Source organism: Hydra viridissima, unplaced genomic scaffold (assembly GCF_058129835.1).
Source record: "Hydra viridissima isolate aposymbiotic clone 2 unplaced genomic scaffold, HvirCarnegie_v1 scaffold_2, whole genome shotgun sequence".
NCBI classification, from domain to species: domain Eukaryota; kingdom Metazoa; phylum Cnidaria; class Hydrozoa; order Anthoathecata; family Hydridae; genus Hydra; species Hydra viridissima.
Genome location: NW_028324301.1, coordinates 9747144 through 9764399, shown reverse-complemented (window position 1 = coordinate 9764399; position 17256 = coordinate 9747144). Strand labels below are relative to the sequence as shown.

The window sequence follows — 17256 nt, the reverse complement described above, 5'->3', positions numbered from 1 at the left end:
GATTAAATACACAAACTTTGTCACCCACAGGTTTCGAATTTTTGGATTTAGTTTTCAAAAAACTGTATTTTAAACATTGCCACACTAATTTTTATTTTTATTATTATTGGGGGATTAAACTTATCTTGACTACCTTAATACCTTTTATCTTGTCTGCGGTAGAATCCACAAGATTCGAAAAGAAAATTTTTTACCTCCGCGTTAAAAACCATAGCGAATGAAAAATTAGGACATTGGTGGAAAGTTAATTTACAATATGCTTTTAGAATTGATGTCCTTTGCAGTTTTAATGACCACAATATGAAATATGGAATGTTGGTTGCTTTAACTCTGTTTAACTGTTTTTTGATAGGAAAGGGACTTCATTTAGATTTTTTAAGTTAAAAGTGTGGAAATATCAATCGAAGTCTGAAAGTTTTTTTCGAAGTTCGAACATTTCTATCGAAGATCGAAAAATATTTTCAACTCTTCACGAAGTATTGCGGATATAAACAAAAGGTGTTATTTTTTACTTTTATTTTACTTCATATTGCATGATTTTAATAAAATGAATTTAATAAAAACAAGAATAAGATTGTGAATTACAAAAATAATTATTAGTTAATTTTAATTCTATTCTCACTTTCATTAGTTAATTTTAATATCTATTCTCACTTTCAAATAGAGGATTTTCTGTCAAGTTTCTTTGGTAAATGCTTTGCTTTCATATATTTTAAAATCTATATGAATTAGATGAACTTGATGATAAGTCTTGGGTAGACTTTCTTTTCTGGTTCTGATTTCCGGATGGTCCCAGTTTTGAACTGTTTTGGTTCTGATTTTAAGTTCTTGTTCAACTTGCGGCGAATTCTGATAAATCATCTTTTACTTTATCTTCATTTGTTCATGACTATTTAGTAAGAAATGATGCCAAAGGTTTTGGCTTTTTCAGGGTGTATCTTCTATCAGTGATTATGTTACAAGAACAAACAAACCTTTCAAAAGTAGCAGGAGTTTGCGGAATTCCATATAATTCCTTTATTTAAGTTGACAACAACAAGAATTGAGCTTGGCGGCAACCAAAAAATGACGTCCACATCTTATTTTAGTGGTAGACTGGGAAGTGTCAAAAAAAGTAATAATCTCTCTTTCTATAGTTGCTTTTTAACCTGAGGAATTGGTTGGTTGTGCTTAAGTTTTATAAAGTTCCATCATAGTTGACTTCTTATGAACTTATCTATAGATGGAATAATTTGCACTAATCGGTGCTAGATTTCATCATAAAATTCAAATAACTTAAGCACCTTTTTAGAATAAATGTAGTAATTGCGCCACACTGTTGTATTTTTTTGATGCATCTTGACTCTTAATTCTTTGCTCAAATTCGACTAATAACTATTTTAGAAATAGTGTCAATGTTGGTGCAAAGTTACTGTACAGCGTTTTCTTTTTCACAATCAAACAGTTTACGTTATTTAATCTTTGGCAAATGAATAAAAATTAAAATTAATTCCGCTCAACTTGACTAATATTGTCTACAAACAACGTAGGTGAAGAGTTCTAGGAAGAATAGTCATCACCAGAACTATAAAATCACTTTGGAACGTTTTTTTCCAATCATAACGTCATTTTCCAATCATATTTCCATTTTTTAAAACGTGTCAAAGATTTCAGATCAAAACCTAGAGAAAATTTTATTGAGGAAAATGCATTTTTAAAAGTGGAACTCGTAAAAAGTTTGTTATTTGTTAAATATTTTTAAGCGGCGTAATATAATGCTGAAATAAAGCATTTTAAAGGTTAATCAAATTTTTCGAATCTACCATGACAAACTACTAAGAAAAATATAATAACTTTTTATTATGGCATAAACTAAAGGACTAAGTAAATCAGTTAGATGACTAATAAATAAACCTTGTCAAAAAAAAAAAAATTTAAGTTGAATATGTAGTAAAAATGTAGTAAAATCTCGAGATTTTTCCATTTTTGTTTGTTTTTTCTAACTTCAAAGGTCATTATATTTTACACAAGACGAGCATTGATAATAGTGTTAATTTGTTTTACGCTGAAGTTTCATTATCCTGTATAAATAAAACAAAAATAATAATAGCCACATGCTCTTTAATATTCATTTCTTTCTGTTTGATGTTATTACTCAAGCATTATCTGAAATGACAGAACTTTTCTAGTGTCCTTTTTTTGTTTTTCCCTTCTAGTTAATAAACTTATGGAGACCGTTTCATATAAAATAGTGCTGCGCTTAATATTTTTTCTCCCACTGACAGGGGCGTGTACAGGAATTTTTTTGGGTAAGTCGCAGTTTTAACCCCCCCCCCCCAAAAAAAAAAAAAAAAAGTTAAATTTTAGCATCCCCCTCCCCCCCCCCCCCCCCCCCCTTCCTCATTCACAAACGCATATATGAGGTAAGACGGCTTAGCAATCGCCCGATATTTTATCGCACATGATGCTAACCATTATCAAACATCATCGCTTCGCACGCTATCTATTTTTAGAAGAAAATGATGATAACCATAGTCAGCACCAACGCTTAACAATTACACACGACCTATTCTTATATGAAGCAAAAAAAAATTGTTGAAAAATTGTCTAAACTTTATGTTTAAGAAATGTTTAATAAATACTCACTAAACAGGGTGTATGTACTAAGGGAAGTCCAAATTTTATTTTTAATGTTTAAAACCCTTTCTTTCTTTTTATATTTTTTAAAATGCAAGTAATTAAAAAGATACACAGCTTTGTATAAAATAGTTGGGGATGTCCATTGATATATTTTAATATATGCTTGTTGTTAATTACAGTCTTCTCCTCCTGATGATAAATATCAATAGAATTTGACTAAAACTTTACTCAGGGTGTAATTGAAAAGGGAAGTCCGGAATTTGTTCTCTAAGAAATAATTACTTTTATTTTTTTTAAATTAACAAAAGAAAATATTTAAAAAATGAAGTACCTTATAACTTAATAAAAAAAGGTATGTCCATTCAAGTTTCTTATTAATTTGTTTAAGTCAAAAATTAAAACAACCTCCGTTTAAATATATAAATCGTTTTTTTTTTTTTTAATAAACTTTAGACCGTTCTCGATTTGACAAGCACTATGCGCGAGGTTAGAATTATTTAATTCTATCTCCTATTTTAAAAGTTGGGAGAAAATGAGTTATTAATTTTAGTAAGTAATGATTACTTCTAAAATGCGCTCTATTTTACAAGTTTTTTTCTAATTTGTTTAAACATAAATTATTTAAAGCATAAGTTATTATTTCTTTAAAAATTAAGACTAAGTTTTTAAATAATTATTACTTTAAGAAAAAAATCAAAAACTTTCTCCCAACATTTAAACTTGGAGATAGAACAAAATAATTCTAACTTGGCGTATAATAAAATACTAAACCGTAAATCTAACTGTTATCCCGGATTAATAACTTCTTACCATCCGTTCGAACAGTTAACCTTGTATAGTTTGCTTAATTATTGCTTTAGTTTATTATAATTATTCGCTCTGTTTGCTTTTATCTACCGACGCATCATATTTACTTAACGAAATATTGAAGTTGTGAAAAAATATGTATATATACATATTTTGGGTATGTCCAGCGACGTAGCAGACATCCCCTAGACACGCCCCTGACTGATCTCAAAATAATAATAATTGCTTATAAATCAGTGGATTTCTCTACTTGATAACCGACCGGATGGTAAATGGAATATCATATCAGTTACATCATCAGTTACAATTTAAACAAAAACATTTTTGGAACGAGTTTCCGAAAAGAACGAAAGTGTTGCACTGTATTTTAGAAAATTGCCTGTTGCAAAAAAGTAGTACTACTAGTAGAGATGAAATCTATTAAAACAAAAACAAAAAAACAAACAAACAAAAAAAAAAAAAAAAACTGGCCTTGGTAAATTACATGTTCGAATTTATAAGCTATTAAATGATGTAGCTAAGACTTGATCTCTTCTCTATTTTAGTCACATTTGAAATCATAATAAATGTAAATATCTAACATAAAAATTAATGTTATTTATTTTCAAAAACGTTCATACCTCTTTTTTTTATAAACTTTGTGCTTTAAAAAAATAGATTAATGTAGATTCAATACTAAATACGTTATTTTGATTTATCTAAATAGTTATGTACATTGCTCTAATTTAAACAAATTTTTTACTTTTTTCTAGGACAGAAATAAAATGAACGAGATAAAAGTTCTTGAAGAAGATGGATTAACTAATTCTTTTGCTAATCAAACTAAAGAGTTTACTCTAACACCTACTGACAAAGGATTACAGTTCTTGGATGAGGTTACAGAGTTTTATTTTTCATTTTTTAAAGAAAAAAATACTTTAAAATTAAGCTAGATACATATTACAAATAATCTCAATAATACAGCACAGATGTCAATGTGTGCTTATGAACAAAGCTCAAAGATTTTTGAATAATTTCAAATAAAAACTACTTAAACTGCCTAGCGAGACTACACTCAGAGTTCACTGTTATTAAATGCTCAGCTTGTTACTTGTTTTTTGTAACATTCTCTGCATTAAAGATAGCAATAAATCAGTTTGATTCACTTGAACCACTCGTCACAAGTAATGAAGAAAGAACTTTTTCTTTATTGTTTGCTATGAGTTGGTTGAAGTCTTCAAATCAATTCAAACCTCCTTAGTTATGCTGTTCACCACTCTTTACTGCCAGGGCCTCTCTCTTCCTTGCTTGTAATCTTCATTTTAACTCCATGTCTCTTTTGGAAATGTCAAAAAGGATTTACCAATCTTGAGGCATGGAAGCAGTGAAAGTGTTCATCAAGTTGCAAAATTATCCAAACTGATTTAGCTCTCTAGTGAATTGTTGATAGTGGGCTACTAAGACATCTCTGATCTCTGACTTTTGAGTGTAATTCTTTTTAGCATAATCCTTGAGAAACATGAAAGCTGATTGATAAAAGGCTTCAGTTTCCAGTTTTACCTCAGAACTGGAGAAAAAACTGGAAACTGAAGCCTTTTGTGGAGGTTCAACATGTAACAACTTTTTTTCAGAAGTTGTTACATGTTGAACCTCCACAATTGGCTTTAGATTTTTTGAAGTTTGAAATACAGAAGAATGTATACACGATTGCAAAGGCTGGTAATGACAAATGCTGTATCAAAGCTCAATGCTTGAACTTCAGTTCAAGTATTTCAGTGAGTTTCCATAACTCTAAAAGATTGGAATTGATTGATTGTGGCCTGTCCCAAAGGCTAACTTCAGGACACCAATAAACTTATTCAGATAATCACCTGAAATAAGCACAGGTATCTGGTCAACTTCTCGAACTCCAAAAATCTTAGAAAAGATTTTCCCATTTCAGTGAAGCAATTTGGAAAGTCAGGTACAAATTCAGATATGCTTCAGCATGCTCTTTCCTGGCATTTTTGTGAGCTAAAAGTGGCATAATCAAGAAAAATTATAAATAATAAAATTGCTTATACATAATATACATATGTAAGCACATAAAATATAGTTATCATGACAATAATTACCTTTTTAAAGTTGAAAAAAAAAATCTGCAAGATGAATAATTAAAAATCAAATTGTCATTTTACTAATATAAGCTGTACTCCAGCTAATGGGACTGAAAGGTAATATGTTACAGGTTGTTGAGCCCTGCTTTCTAGTTAAAATAAAGAGCTGAAATTTTATCTGAGTAAAACTATAGATAGGTCTAACAATCTGCGAGGGTGCATATATATATATGTATATGTATATATATATATATATATATATATATATATATATATATATATATATATATATATATATATATATATATATATATATATATATATAAAATGTATATTAATTCATCTATTTAGTTGTACAAAAATGATGCTATAACTCACACAAGATATTCTCTACTGAAATCAAAGTATTTAACACTTCTGGATGCTTTTAATGTAGCTACTGAGGTAGAGAAAAAATACATAAACAAAGGAATTGAGTTATTAGAAGTTATTGAAAAACAGAGTGTAGAAATTCAAAAAGGTGAAAGTTTTCCTTCAGATGATGATAATGAGATGAATAAGTTACGCAGTAGTTATTTAAAATATAATAATGAACTTGCTGCTTGTACTGAATCCATTGTTTATACTGAATATCAACTGGAATCTTTACTTGAGGAAAAGAAAGTACTTGAACAAGAAGTTGGACGAATGCCAAAACAAGAAGAAATAGATAGATGTTTAATGAAATACCAAGAGGAAGTGGAAAGTTTAAAACAAGAAGTTTATCAAAAAACTAATGACTGTAAACATCTGAATGAAGAATGTGCTAATAAAGCTAAACGAATTGTAGTTTTAAAGAAAGAAATAGAGAATATAGGGAATGATGAACTAAATTTAAAGGTAAAGTTTTTTTTTTTTAATGTACATATTTAATTTACTTTTAAATATTTCTGTTGATGTTTTTTATAATTAAAATAAAAATGTTTTTCAAAATAGTTTTACTCCTATTTTAATTTCTTTATTGTGTTGATATTGTTGCTGCATTTGACATCTGCATACTTTGATTCTATTATTGTTAGCCTACAATAATTAAATCAAAGTATTTAGTTTTTTTGAAAGTTATTTTTTTCATTGTAGGAGGAGTTGATAAGTATACATAATGAACCAGCCCACTTATCAAAACAGTCAGAACTTATCAAAATAAAGCTGAGGTACTAAGCTGTTGGAGTTATCAAAATTAATGCTGCAGATTTTCTCCAACATTATCATATAAATATCAGATAAAACACAAAATGGTGTAACAAACTACAAAAGTGTGAAAATGTTTTTAATAGTGCAATTCTTATTTTCAACCAAGCATCATTTTTCTGTTGATCATTTGCAACAGGTGAAACAATAGATTCAGACACAAAAATTTAATTAATTGTGAATGCATTTGATTTCTTTGAAAAAACTGCTCTTTCATTTTTATTTTTTTTTTGGCATTATTAAAAAAGAGTGTGCAGTTAAACATATTGATAATATGCATAGAAAAAGAATTGTAGTTTCTCATTAGACTAAATACAAGTTTTTTAAATTGTTAAGTTTAAAAATAGTTTATAAAAGTGTAGTGAAGTTAGCTATTAAACATTTTACATTATTTGAATATCAGTAATTTTTCTGAGTAATGATTTGAATTCTTGCTTGCAGATAATACTTTAATGAAAACTCACTTTTAAAATTTAGAAAGACTGCTGAGAAAGCTAAACTATATGATATTGCCATTGAGGAAATCAATATTGGAGTAGGTATTTACTCATTATGCATTACTATATATCACAATTGTGTGTTAAAATAATGTTCATTATTATATATCACAGTTGTGTTTTTTAAAGAATGTTCAGCTAACTAAAAATCCACAAATTCTTTATGTTGAATAAAATATTTTCTGCAGCCAGTCAGATATTTTTTGTAGCCCATATGTTTTCATAATCTTTTATGTTCAATTTCTAGTATCAACAAAAAAAAAAATTTCTTGGCATTATAAAAAAAATCATGATAATACTACAAATAACTTCTTAATGCATCTCTCAACTTTATCTCTATATAAATCGTATATTTAACTCTATAAAGTTTTTTTGAAATTTTATAAATTGAGTTCAGAATTGAATGAAGAAGTTATTAGTATAACACGCATAATTTAAAGACATAATTTAAACACACATAATTTAAAGAAAATAACAAAAGACAACAAAAACATTAAAATTGAGAAAGAAAAATTGTTCAAATTTATAGAAACATTTCTGATCAGCTTCCATATACTTTAGTAAAATTTAATTACATTTTTTTATTGAATTTATTTGCATGTTATATTAAATTTTATTATTTCATTAAATTAGATAACTGAAATGAATGACAGGATTGCTGCCTTTAATAAAGAAAAAGAAGAGTTGGTTATAATATTGGAGGAGCTTCAACAAGCATCTCAGAAAAAGGTTAATGTTTTGTTTAGCATTTTGTTTGAAGTGCCTGAAAAAAGAAAGTTTGAAACACTTCACCTAACTAATCAATGTATTTATGGGGTTTTTGAAGAATTCAAAGCGTTTATTGATACAGTTGTTTTTCTGAAAAAGCAGACCAGAGAAATTTAGAAATAAAAAATATTAACATGTGCAATACCACATTTTTTAGCAAAGTGGAAGAAAGTTGATGAGAAAAAATCATAATTAAAAAAGCAAAACAAACTAAAATAGCAAGATTTGTAAATGGAATTAAATACATAAACCATATAAAGTCTCATATTTAGACAGTTTTTGAAAAGATCCTGTTCCTTGTGCAGAAAAGTCCCTATTTACCCATTGAGCCTAAGAGGTATCTTAATACCTCTGTAACAGAATTATGTATAATTGGGTCTTAAGTATAATAGTCTAATTTTGTTTGTTTGTAATATAATCTTTTAACTTAATTTAATCACAGGAAAAAGAAGTTGATCTTCTGGTTAAAGAATGTGAGTTTGGAAAGGACCACCAAGCTGAATTGCTTGGTGACAGGTAAATATGTTTATATTATTAATTTTTTTTTAAATATACCCAAGAACACAGTAGATTTTTAGTTGTAGAATTGAAAAAGTTTCAAATACTATTTTGTTTTCTACAGAGCCACATTAGATTTAAAAATGAAGCATGCAGTTATGGAATGTAAAGCAGAGTTAGGACTAAATGCAAGAAAAGTGAGAGAGAAAGATAGAGAACTGAAGTTAGTTTTTTCTAAGTTTTTTTAGCTAGTTTTTCTGAAGTTTTCAGACTTAACCAAGTTTTTAATTTCTGTTAAAATTTTTATGAATTAAAAAAGCAGATTATTATAATCATAGGCCCAGATATTTTATGGTAATTTATAAAAAGTTATTGTAAAATATTGTGATAATATAGTTAAAATCACTGTTTTAGCAGCAACACTTTAAATTCACTGTTTTAGCAGCAGCACTTTAAAACCACTGTTTTAGCAGTAATCATGCAAGTTAAGGATATTATCTTAAGAAATCTCATGACAATGACAGTTGTAGTGAATATTACTATTTCCATCATGAAATGTATGTTACAGTGAGCACAACAGATTTTTTATTACATTTTTTAAAAGATAACTTGGTATTTTGAAAAATGATTTATGAATCACTATTTGAAGCCTTGCAAGGAAGTGTAAAGGTTTAATTATATTACTAACAAGGAATATATGACACCAATGTCGTATTTTTTCTCAAATTATGCTTTGTAATTAAGTTGCAAAAAATAATGGTTATATCAAGTCCATAAAAAAATAACTGTGACAATATTATGTTATCAGCAAATTCCAATTTTATCCTGAGGCCATTAAAAGTATTACTTTGTTTTTTCAAATGTTACTTTTTTTTTAAATAATTTATTATTTTTTAAATATATTTTGTTCTTGCTTTTTTTTAAATAAAGTTTCTTTATCTTTATATATGACTTAAATCTCATGTGATTTAAAATTTTAAATTGCCAGCTGCTTTTTTTTTTTTATTAAAAAACAGGCGCTTAAAAAAAGTTGAGCTTCAATATAGCGCAGTTGAAGATAATTTTGCTCAAATAAAACTGTTGTTGAATGAAATAAAAATGAAAAACAGTTTTGAAAATAAAGACTGCTTTCTCGAAAAACGCACAAGTTTACAAAAAGAAGTAGAGAATATGAAAAAGGCCTTTGGAGATCAGGTTTTTAAAATTTTGTATTAATACAACAACACAGGTCAAAAAATTTCAACTTTTTTAATGTGTGTACTTTTGTTATAGCATTTTTGCTGCTGATTTTAAATCTGTCCTTTTTTCAATCTCCTAAAGTTTTGAATTCATACTTTAAATTTTCCTGAGTCATATCAGTCTTAGCATTATATCAGTGTGTAGAAAAATATTATTTATAAAAAGCAACTAATGAAAAAAATTTATTTACATCTTACAATTGAAATAACACAAATATACTCAAATTAAACAATGTTAGGCTTAAAAAGTTAAATATTTACATTGAATATGAAGATATTAATTAAAATCTTTAAGCCTTTGTCTTCCTTTAATGTATATCTTCAGGAATATCTTGATGCAACATCCAGTAATGCTCTGCCATCATGCTCTGCCATCATCCTCTTATTCCAAAAGCCTTGATATTGGATTTTCATTGTTTAAATGTCCTGTGAAAATGAAAATGAAGTTTCAGGGACATTCCACACCCAATCTCATTAAAGACATTAATAAGTTTCTTAACTCCTTCTTTGAACAAAGGAGACTTATTTTTCCAAGAAAAATTTTTGCAAACCCATTTGAAAGGTTAAAATGCTGTCTTCTCAATTGGAGCAAGCACATCTAAAAATTGGCCATCTTTCAAAACTTCTCAAATTTATGGGCTAACAAAAATTCCTTGAAATTCCTTGGCAAATATATTTTTTGCAGATCAAATAAGGGAACAAATTAGATGGTGCTTTCTCTAGGAATATAGGTTGCTTTAAGCTGCCAATCAGTTTTCGAGTAATCTTGTTTAAGATTTCTGCTGTCATAGACAAAGGAAGCAGCAATGTCTCATAAATCCAGGCTGCATTCCTATAACTTTGAGGTCTCCACTAATGAACCAATTGTAGCTTTCATATGTAATTGCCTTCATAAAAATTTCCATATTTTCATAATTTTGTTTTAAATGAACTGAATATCTAATGGGTATATATAAGGCAAAATATTACCATTATGCAGTAAAACTATTTTGAGACTCCTTTGGGAAGAACCAATAAAAAGATGCCTGTCAGAAGTATTGTATGGCTAGCTCATTAAAGAAAAGAGTCCTAGAATATCATGACAGATCCACAAGAAGTATTCTTTCAAATCAAAATTTCTTTTCCTGTAGTATGATGTCTTGACATGTTGCTCTAGTAGGTTGTTTTCTTTTAATCCAGATGGAAGAATTTCTTATTTTTCTTTAGACAGATTTAGGCATCTAATGAGATTATTTAGCTTTTTTTGATTGAATAGTTTTAGTTTGGAATCAGTGCAGGTGTAGTTGTTCTCTAGTTCATTTGGTGATGACTGACCAGGCAGTTCTGGCTGGTAATTATGGTCCTCTAGATTATAATCTGAGTTTAATTCAAACTTTTGTAATTTCCCAGATCTAAAGTCAATCTCTCAGATCTAAGACCAGTAAAACATGACAAATACCATAAAAGCTGGAGATGTTTACAATGCAAAAATAATACTCATCTCCATAATTTCTTGGCTCCCTCTAAATCATTGGAAAAGCAAATGGCATGGAGGATTTCTTTTTTTTTTTTTTTGAACCAATCTTGCAATCCAGTTGAACAGCCTGAACACATAATGAAATGTCCATCGTTTATCTTGATTCCCTAAATGACATCTGTAGTAGATTCCATACAGCATCTTTGTGGTAGTTGTTATTGCTCTTTGCTGGAGTTTGGTAGTAAATTGGTCATAAATGTAACATCTTTCTGGATTATTTCTGCATTTACAGAGCATCTTAACAATTTTTCATTCTTCTCATATCAAATTTACAAGGAAAATTAAAATAAAATAAAATTTAATCATTTTGCAAGTTCAAAGAACAAAAAACATTTGCAATAAAACTAGGTAGTATAAACTATTTATGAAAATAGGAAATATTTAATAATTCAAAAATTTTAAAAATTTAGGTGATTCAAAATATTTGGGGGATTTTATATGAATCTTATTGCATTTTTTCTGCTGTTTTCAAATCTGTTTGAATTTTTTTTTTTTTTTAAAAAAAAATTAAAACAGATTTGAAATCAGCAGAAAAAAATGCAATAAGATTGATATAAAACTATTTCTGAAGAAAATTCTTTGTTGGCCAGTGTAATCTCCCAGATCTAAAGTCATTTAGTTTATTTTTTGTTATCTTAGTTTAACTCAATAGATTAAGAACAGTTTTGACAGTAATAATTTTTTGTGTCAAAATACAATATAGGTGTATTTTATTTTACATCAGAGTTGCTGGCTTTCCCAGCAACTCTGTTTTTTGTTTAATTTTTTTATGTTTTTTTTTTTTGTCTGACTTAGAATGCATTAACAGAGTATGAAAAACAAAAATTTGAAATAATAAATCTAGAAGAAAATTCTCTTATGATGGAACTAAGTCAGTTACGTTGTGATGTTGCTGATTTGACAAGACTTGCACAAATAAAAGCAGACGAGAGAGAGTGTAAAGCAAGAGATTACCTTAAAGCTGAAGTCAGATGTCATAAAATGATTGAAGAGCTTAAAATAAAAGAACTCTCTGTTCAAGACAATGCTAAAAAGTACTCTGATATTCAAAGAAGGTATTTTAAATGCAACATTAAATATTTAAAAAGTTTTTGTATTTTTTATTCTCTTAGTTTGTTTTTATTCAATAACAAAAATGTTTAAAACATTTATTTTTTTTTAACATTTAAGGCTGGAAGATTTTTCCAAATTATACAACATTATCAAAAATGAAAGAAACAAGTTTGTTAATTTGCTTCAAACAAGTACTCAATGTGCTGCAGAGTTACATGAGAAGACAAGAGTTCTTCAAAATGAAGTTGAAATGCTGAAAAATTCTGCAGCTGAAAAAGAAAGGTTCCTTACTATTATTAGCAACAACAAAAAATATATATATATATAATGGCAGTTTAAGAATTAAACTGACTTATATATCTTGTATTGCATGACTTAACTTCTTGTATTGCATGACTTGAAGTTATTATTTTTGCAAGTTTAAATGATTCTTTTTTTTTTTTTTTTTGCAACACAAAAAGAAATAGCAAATTAAATTTAATAAAATCGCATTTATTCTTAAGATGTACCCTTGTAGAATAAAGGAACTCACTCATTTTTAATTACATAGGCAGTTTCAAAAATCTAAGCAAGTACTAATAAGTGTTGCAATGATACGAGACAGTGTCCGAAATGATATTTGCAAACAACAAGTAAAGACTAACGAGTTAAAGGAGAAATCAGAACAGCATGTTTGCTCTTTGTTTTGTTTTTCTTTTTTTTTTGAAAAAGGGATATTTTAAAATTTTCGTTTTTAGAAATTAACCTCATGTCTATAAGTTTTTATTTTTAAAAGTTAACATCATATCTAAGAATTTGCAATGTAGCACAATTCTCTATTATGTTACAGAGGATATCAATTTTGGCATTAAACAACATGATCAAAATGGCTGAAGATGATCTTTTAGAACTAAAAAATTGTTATGAATGTTCTGTGCAGGAACAAAACAACAGAGGTATGCAAGTAATTCAGCGAAATGAAGAAGTGTGTGCACTTTGTGAAAAATTGAATAAACAAGATGCTTTTATTCAAAATGCTGAGATTATGTTTCAAGCTTGTGAAGAAGAATTTCACTTTTTAAAGACAGAGGTAGAAGATTATAAGCGCTCAATTTCTCTACTGAAATCTATAATTCCAAAGAAAAAGACTTTAAATGATGAGCTTTCTGTATTGCAACTACAGTTTGCTCAATGCCAGAGAAAGATTTTTGACTTTGAAAAAAGATTGGAGAATCCAATAAATTCTGGACATTTAAGACTACTTCCTGGCCAAGAGCCATCCTCAAAAGAATTATTGGAAAAGATTGAACAGGTTTGTTATGTTTTGTTGTTCTTGTTTTTAAGTAAATATCTTCCGATTTATATAGGTGTACTCTTTTTGATGTTAATTTTTGAAGCTCGAACTTAAGCTGGCTGATACAGAAGAACGACTTATGGAGAAAAAATTGATCTATAAACAATTAAAAAAACTTGTCCAGAAAGAGAAAGATAGTATTGGCAAAGAAGAAACCATAAATCTTGCTAGAAAGGTTATAAAAAAGATTTACTATATTTATCTGTTATACTTGCCAATATGTTTTTACTTGGTTCTTAGTTTTGCTATAAATACTACACCTTATATTTTGTATCAATAAAAAGTATTATGCATATTTTTTTTATAATTATTTTTCTCATTAATTTTGATATTTCATAAGCTTTTTTTATATTTTACTACTCTATACTTTTTGTATACTTCAGGTTAACAAAGTTCAAGCAAAAATCAAAGAGATTACACGTAAGATGATGGCAATTGTGTCAGAGTTATCCATGAATCAAGTGAGATATTTAAGGAAATAAATTTGTAAACTGGTAATACAAAAGTGTTTTTTATCAAAATAAAGTTCTCTATTTAAGGCCTTGTCAATGAAATATCAGCAAGAGGTCAATGAAAAAGAGGCTTTGTTGCAGCAATCATACACTCGACTAGAGCAAGGAAAAGCACCATATGATGATGCTGAACAAGAATGGCTCCGATATCTAAGAGGTGAACAGAAGCAGCTCAAAATGCAAGACAGTAAAAAAAAAGTAAAAATAATTTTTTTTTCTAAAATAAGCACATTTGCTTTTTGTTTTTATGAAAAAATTTTAAAATGGTTAAACTTTAAAATCAAAGATGTAGTTCTCAAGACCATTTTTTTAACAACTTGGCCTTGGATATAAAGTTCCTGCATAAACCTTTTGATGTTGACCGTGAGTGTTAAGTCTTTTCCCTTGAGGTTGCTGGCCTTTAAGGTGCTGGTATTGAGAGTCTTGATCTTAAACTTGGAGTTTAAGTATTTGACCTTTACATTTTACTAATACTTCAAGAGTGTAATTATATAACTAACTTTATTTAATTTGAAATAAAAATCTTCTACTCAATTTTTGCAGTTTTTTCAGTCAAAAGAGGAACACTTAATAGTTGTTTTTGTTAGCTTCTTTTTTTTTATTGAATCTCTAGTGCCAAGGAAAAGAACTTTATACCTTTGGGTATAAAGTACACAGACCTTATTACCCTACTTTAGGTGGGCCTTGTTCGCCCATTAAGTCAGAATTACAAAATTTTATTATTTTAACTAGGAATTTCTAAAACAAAGTGAAGCTTAAAAGTTTATGTTTTGTTTATTTTAATGAACAGATTCTGATACTTAAAACCCTGTGTTGAGTTGTATTACTTTACAAGAGATAATTAGTATCTTTGATTACTTAGGCTAATGAAGATTTGGAACAATACATGATATCTGGAGGAGTTATAACAACTGCTGAGCCTCGTCCAAATGCGTATATACCCGATGACGATTCTAGCTTACCACTTCCTAGACCTTATGGTTCCAACGCTCCCTTCAAACCTACGGAGTTAGGATCTAATATGAGACACATAAGGAAACCATCGCTTAAACCTATTGAGATCTAAGTGAATTATAAAAAGTGATATAAAAAGTTAGATACATAAGAGATATTTTACTTGATATGGCTTTAAGTTGTAATTACTGTTTTTACTTAATTTGCTTTAAATACGTTAATTTCTTGTTATTCACAAGTTTATCTCTTTCTGTAACTTCATCTAAAATAATATTAGTTATGAAAAATTCGATGGCTTTTTGTTTTTTCATTTTATCGTTACACCTTTTGCTGCATAGCACTAGGAATGATTTATTAAAATAAGCCAATACCTATCATGAATCTTCTTATTAGGAACGATATTGAAAAAACGATATTAGGAATATAAAAATTGAGTTGTTACAATAAATTATGTTTAATGATTAGAATATAGTAATTAAAAAAGTTAAATCAGGTCGTCATGTAGCTAAAAGGAGGTTGGAGTCAAGAAAGTTGACTCATGCTCGTTTTAGCTACATGTTGAAGAGGTCATTCACCCTGTAGATATTCCTATTGGTAACGCGAAATGCAAAATCGGATGCTGGAGTAGACAAATTTTTTGGTGGAAAAGAACCTCCGTTCTCCAGCTTCAACGAACAACGGAGATCCATACGCATGTTAAAAACGGCAGTGGTTAATAATTCAAAAGAAATCACAATTCAACTTTAATTTCCATATCATGTGTATTGTTAGTAATATGTTAATTTCATAAATTATTTTACGGCGCAAAGGAAAAATCACAAATAAATTTTAGACGGCAAAACAAGAAACAGGAACTCAACCTTCATATGTGCTTAATACTCAACTTTCGTAAGTGTACTACATGCGGTTCTTTTAGCTTAACAGCACACTGGTATTTTTTACTTTTTGCTATTTTCTTTTTTATAACTAATTTACTGCATTACTGTAGCGTAGTGCCTTGAGGTAGTTAAACTTAAATCGTTAAGTGTTAAAGCATATATTTGAGCGCGTGTTTTGAATATTTTGGACGTACAGTTTTAATACTAGTTCAAGATGCGCTCAAACCTGTTACAATAACTTTTGATGTGGTATTAAAAGTTAAGTCATTCAGTTGTTATTATCGAATAAAATAAAATAAAACCTGAAAAAACGTTTGTAAATTTAAAAAAGTCTTCAATGCTTTCAATGCATAGATTTTAACTTTCATTGTGTTTCAATTTAACAAATAAGCCTAATTACAGCGTGTCCAGAAAGTTTACACGAGGGCAAACTTTTTATGATACCGGTTCGGTTTTTTTAATGATAAAATTGTCACAGCAAAAAAATTTTTTTTTTGATTTTTTTTTATTAGTTAGAGAAAGAGTTCCTCTATTTATTAGCACCTTTTTTGTGAATGTGTGGCACATTCACAAAAAACACCTTTCTATTGATAATTGATCAAGTAGTTACCAATTTTTTACCTGGAAATAAATGGCCATTAAGTTGAAACGAGTTGTGTTATTTTTGATTTATTAATCCATCCGACTTCCTTTTCCTCTGAAAATGATAGTATGTTATTAATTACACAGTACCCCTTTTAACTGTAAAAGACTCCCTAAAACGATTAAATTGGTGTCGAGAAAGAGTCAACTGATGTGTTGAAGAATGATCTTGGGTAATTTTTAGTGATGTGGCTAATTTTGAGGTACTAAATCGCAAAGTAAATGTGTGGTGTATGTTAAAAGATACAAACATGAGAAGTACTCATCTCGCTATGCTAAAACAAGGTTACAAGGAGGTGGAGGCTCAGCTGGAATATGAGGATGCTTTTCTCACAAAGGTCCGTGTCTCAGCAACATATATACAAGAAGAATCAATCAATATTGCTACAAAGATATTCTAGAAAAGTGTTTAAAACAGTCGGCAGCATTGTTTTATGGAAGAAGTAAAAAGTTGATATTTCAGCAAGGTGGTGACACACCTTATACTGCGCATTCGATTCAAAACTGGTTCAATGAGAAAGGCTACAAAGTTATTCCTAGGTGTGCTCGGTCGCCTGATTTAAATCCTATTGAGTATGTATGAAGTTGGACAGATGGTAAACTTGCAAAATATAAAATAAGTTCAGTTGAAAATTTTAA

The 17256-nt window shown here is 28.6% G+C and overlaps 1 protein-coding gene across 1 annotated transcript; it reads left to right on the top strand.

Annotated features, from left to right (window-relative positions):
- The first annotated feature begins 473 nt into the window (after positions 1-473).
- Positions 474-15384, top strand: LOC145186373 (coiled-coil domain-containing protein 146-like). Its single transcript, XM_090077763.1, has 17 exons — positions 474-498; positions 4179-4301; positions 5853-6380; positions 6618-6691; positions 7206-7263; positions 7859-7954; positions 8436-8509; positions 8616-8714; positions 9508-9685; positions 12041-12300; positions 12416-12580; positions 12849-12969; positions 13128-13589; positions 13675-13806; positions 14015-14092; positions 14171-14341; positions 15006-15384. Exons 2-17 carry the CDS (start codon positions 4191-4193, stop codon positions 15207-15209), a joined length of 2811 nt encoding a protein of 936 aa, XP_089933889.1. The 5' UTR covers positions 474-498; positions 4179-4190; the 3' UTR covers positions 15210-15384.
- The last annotated feature ends 1872 nt before the right edge of the window (positions 15385-17256 follow it).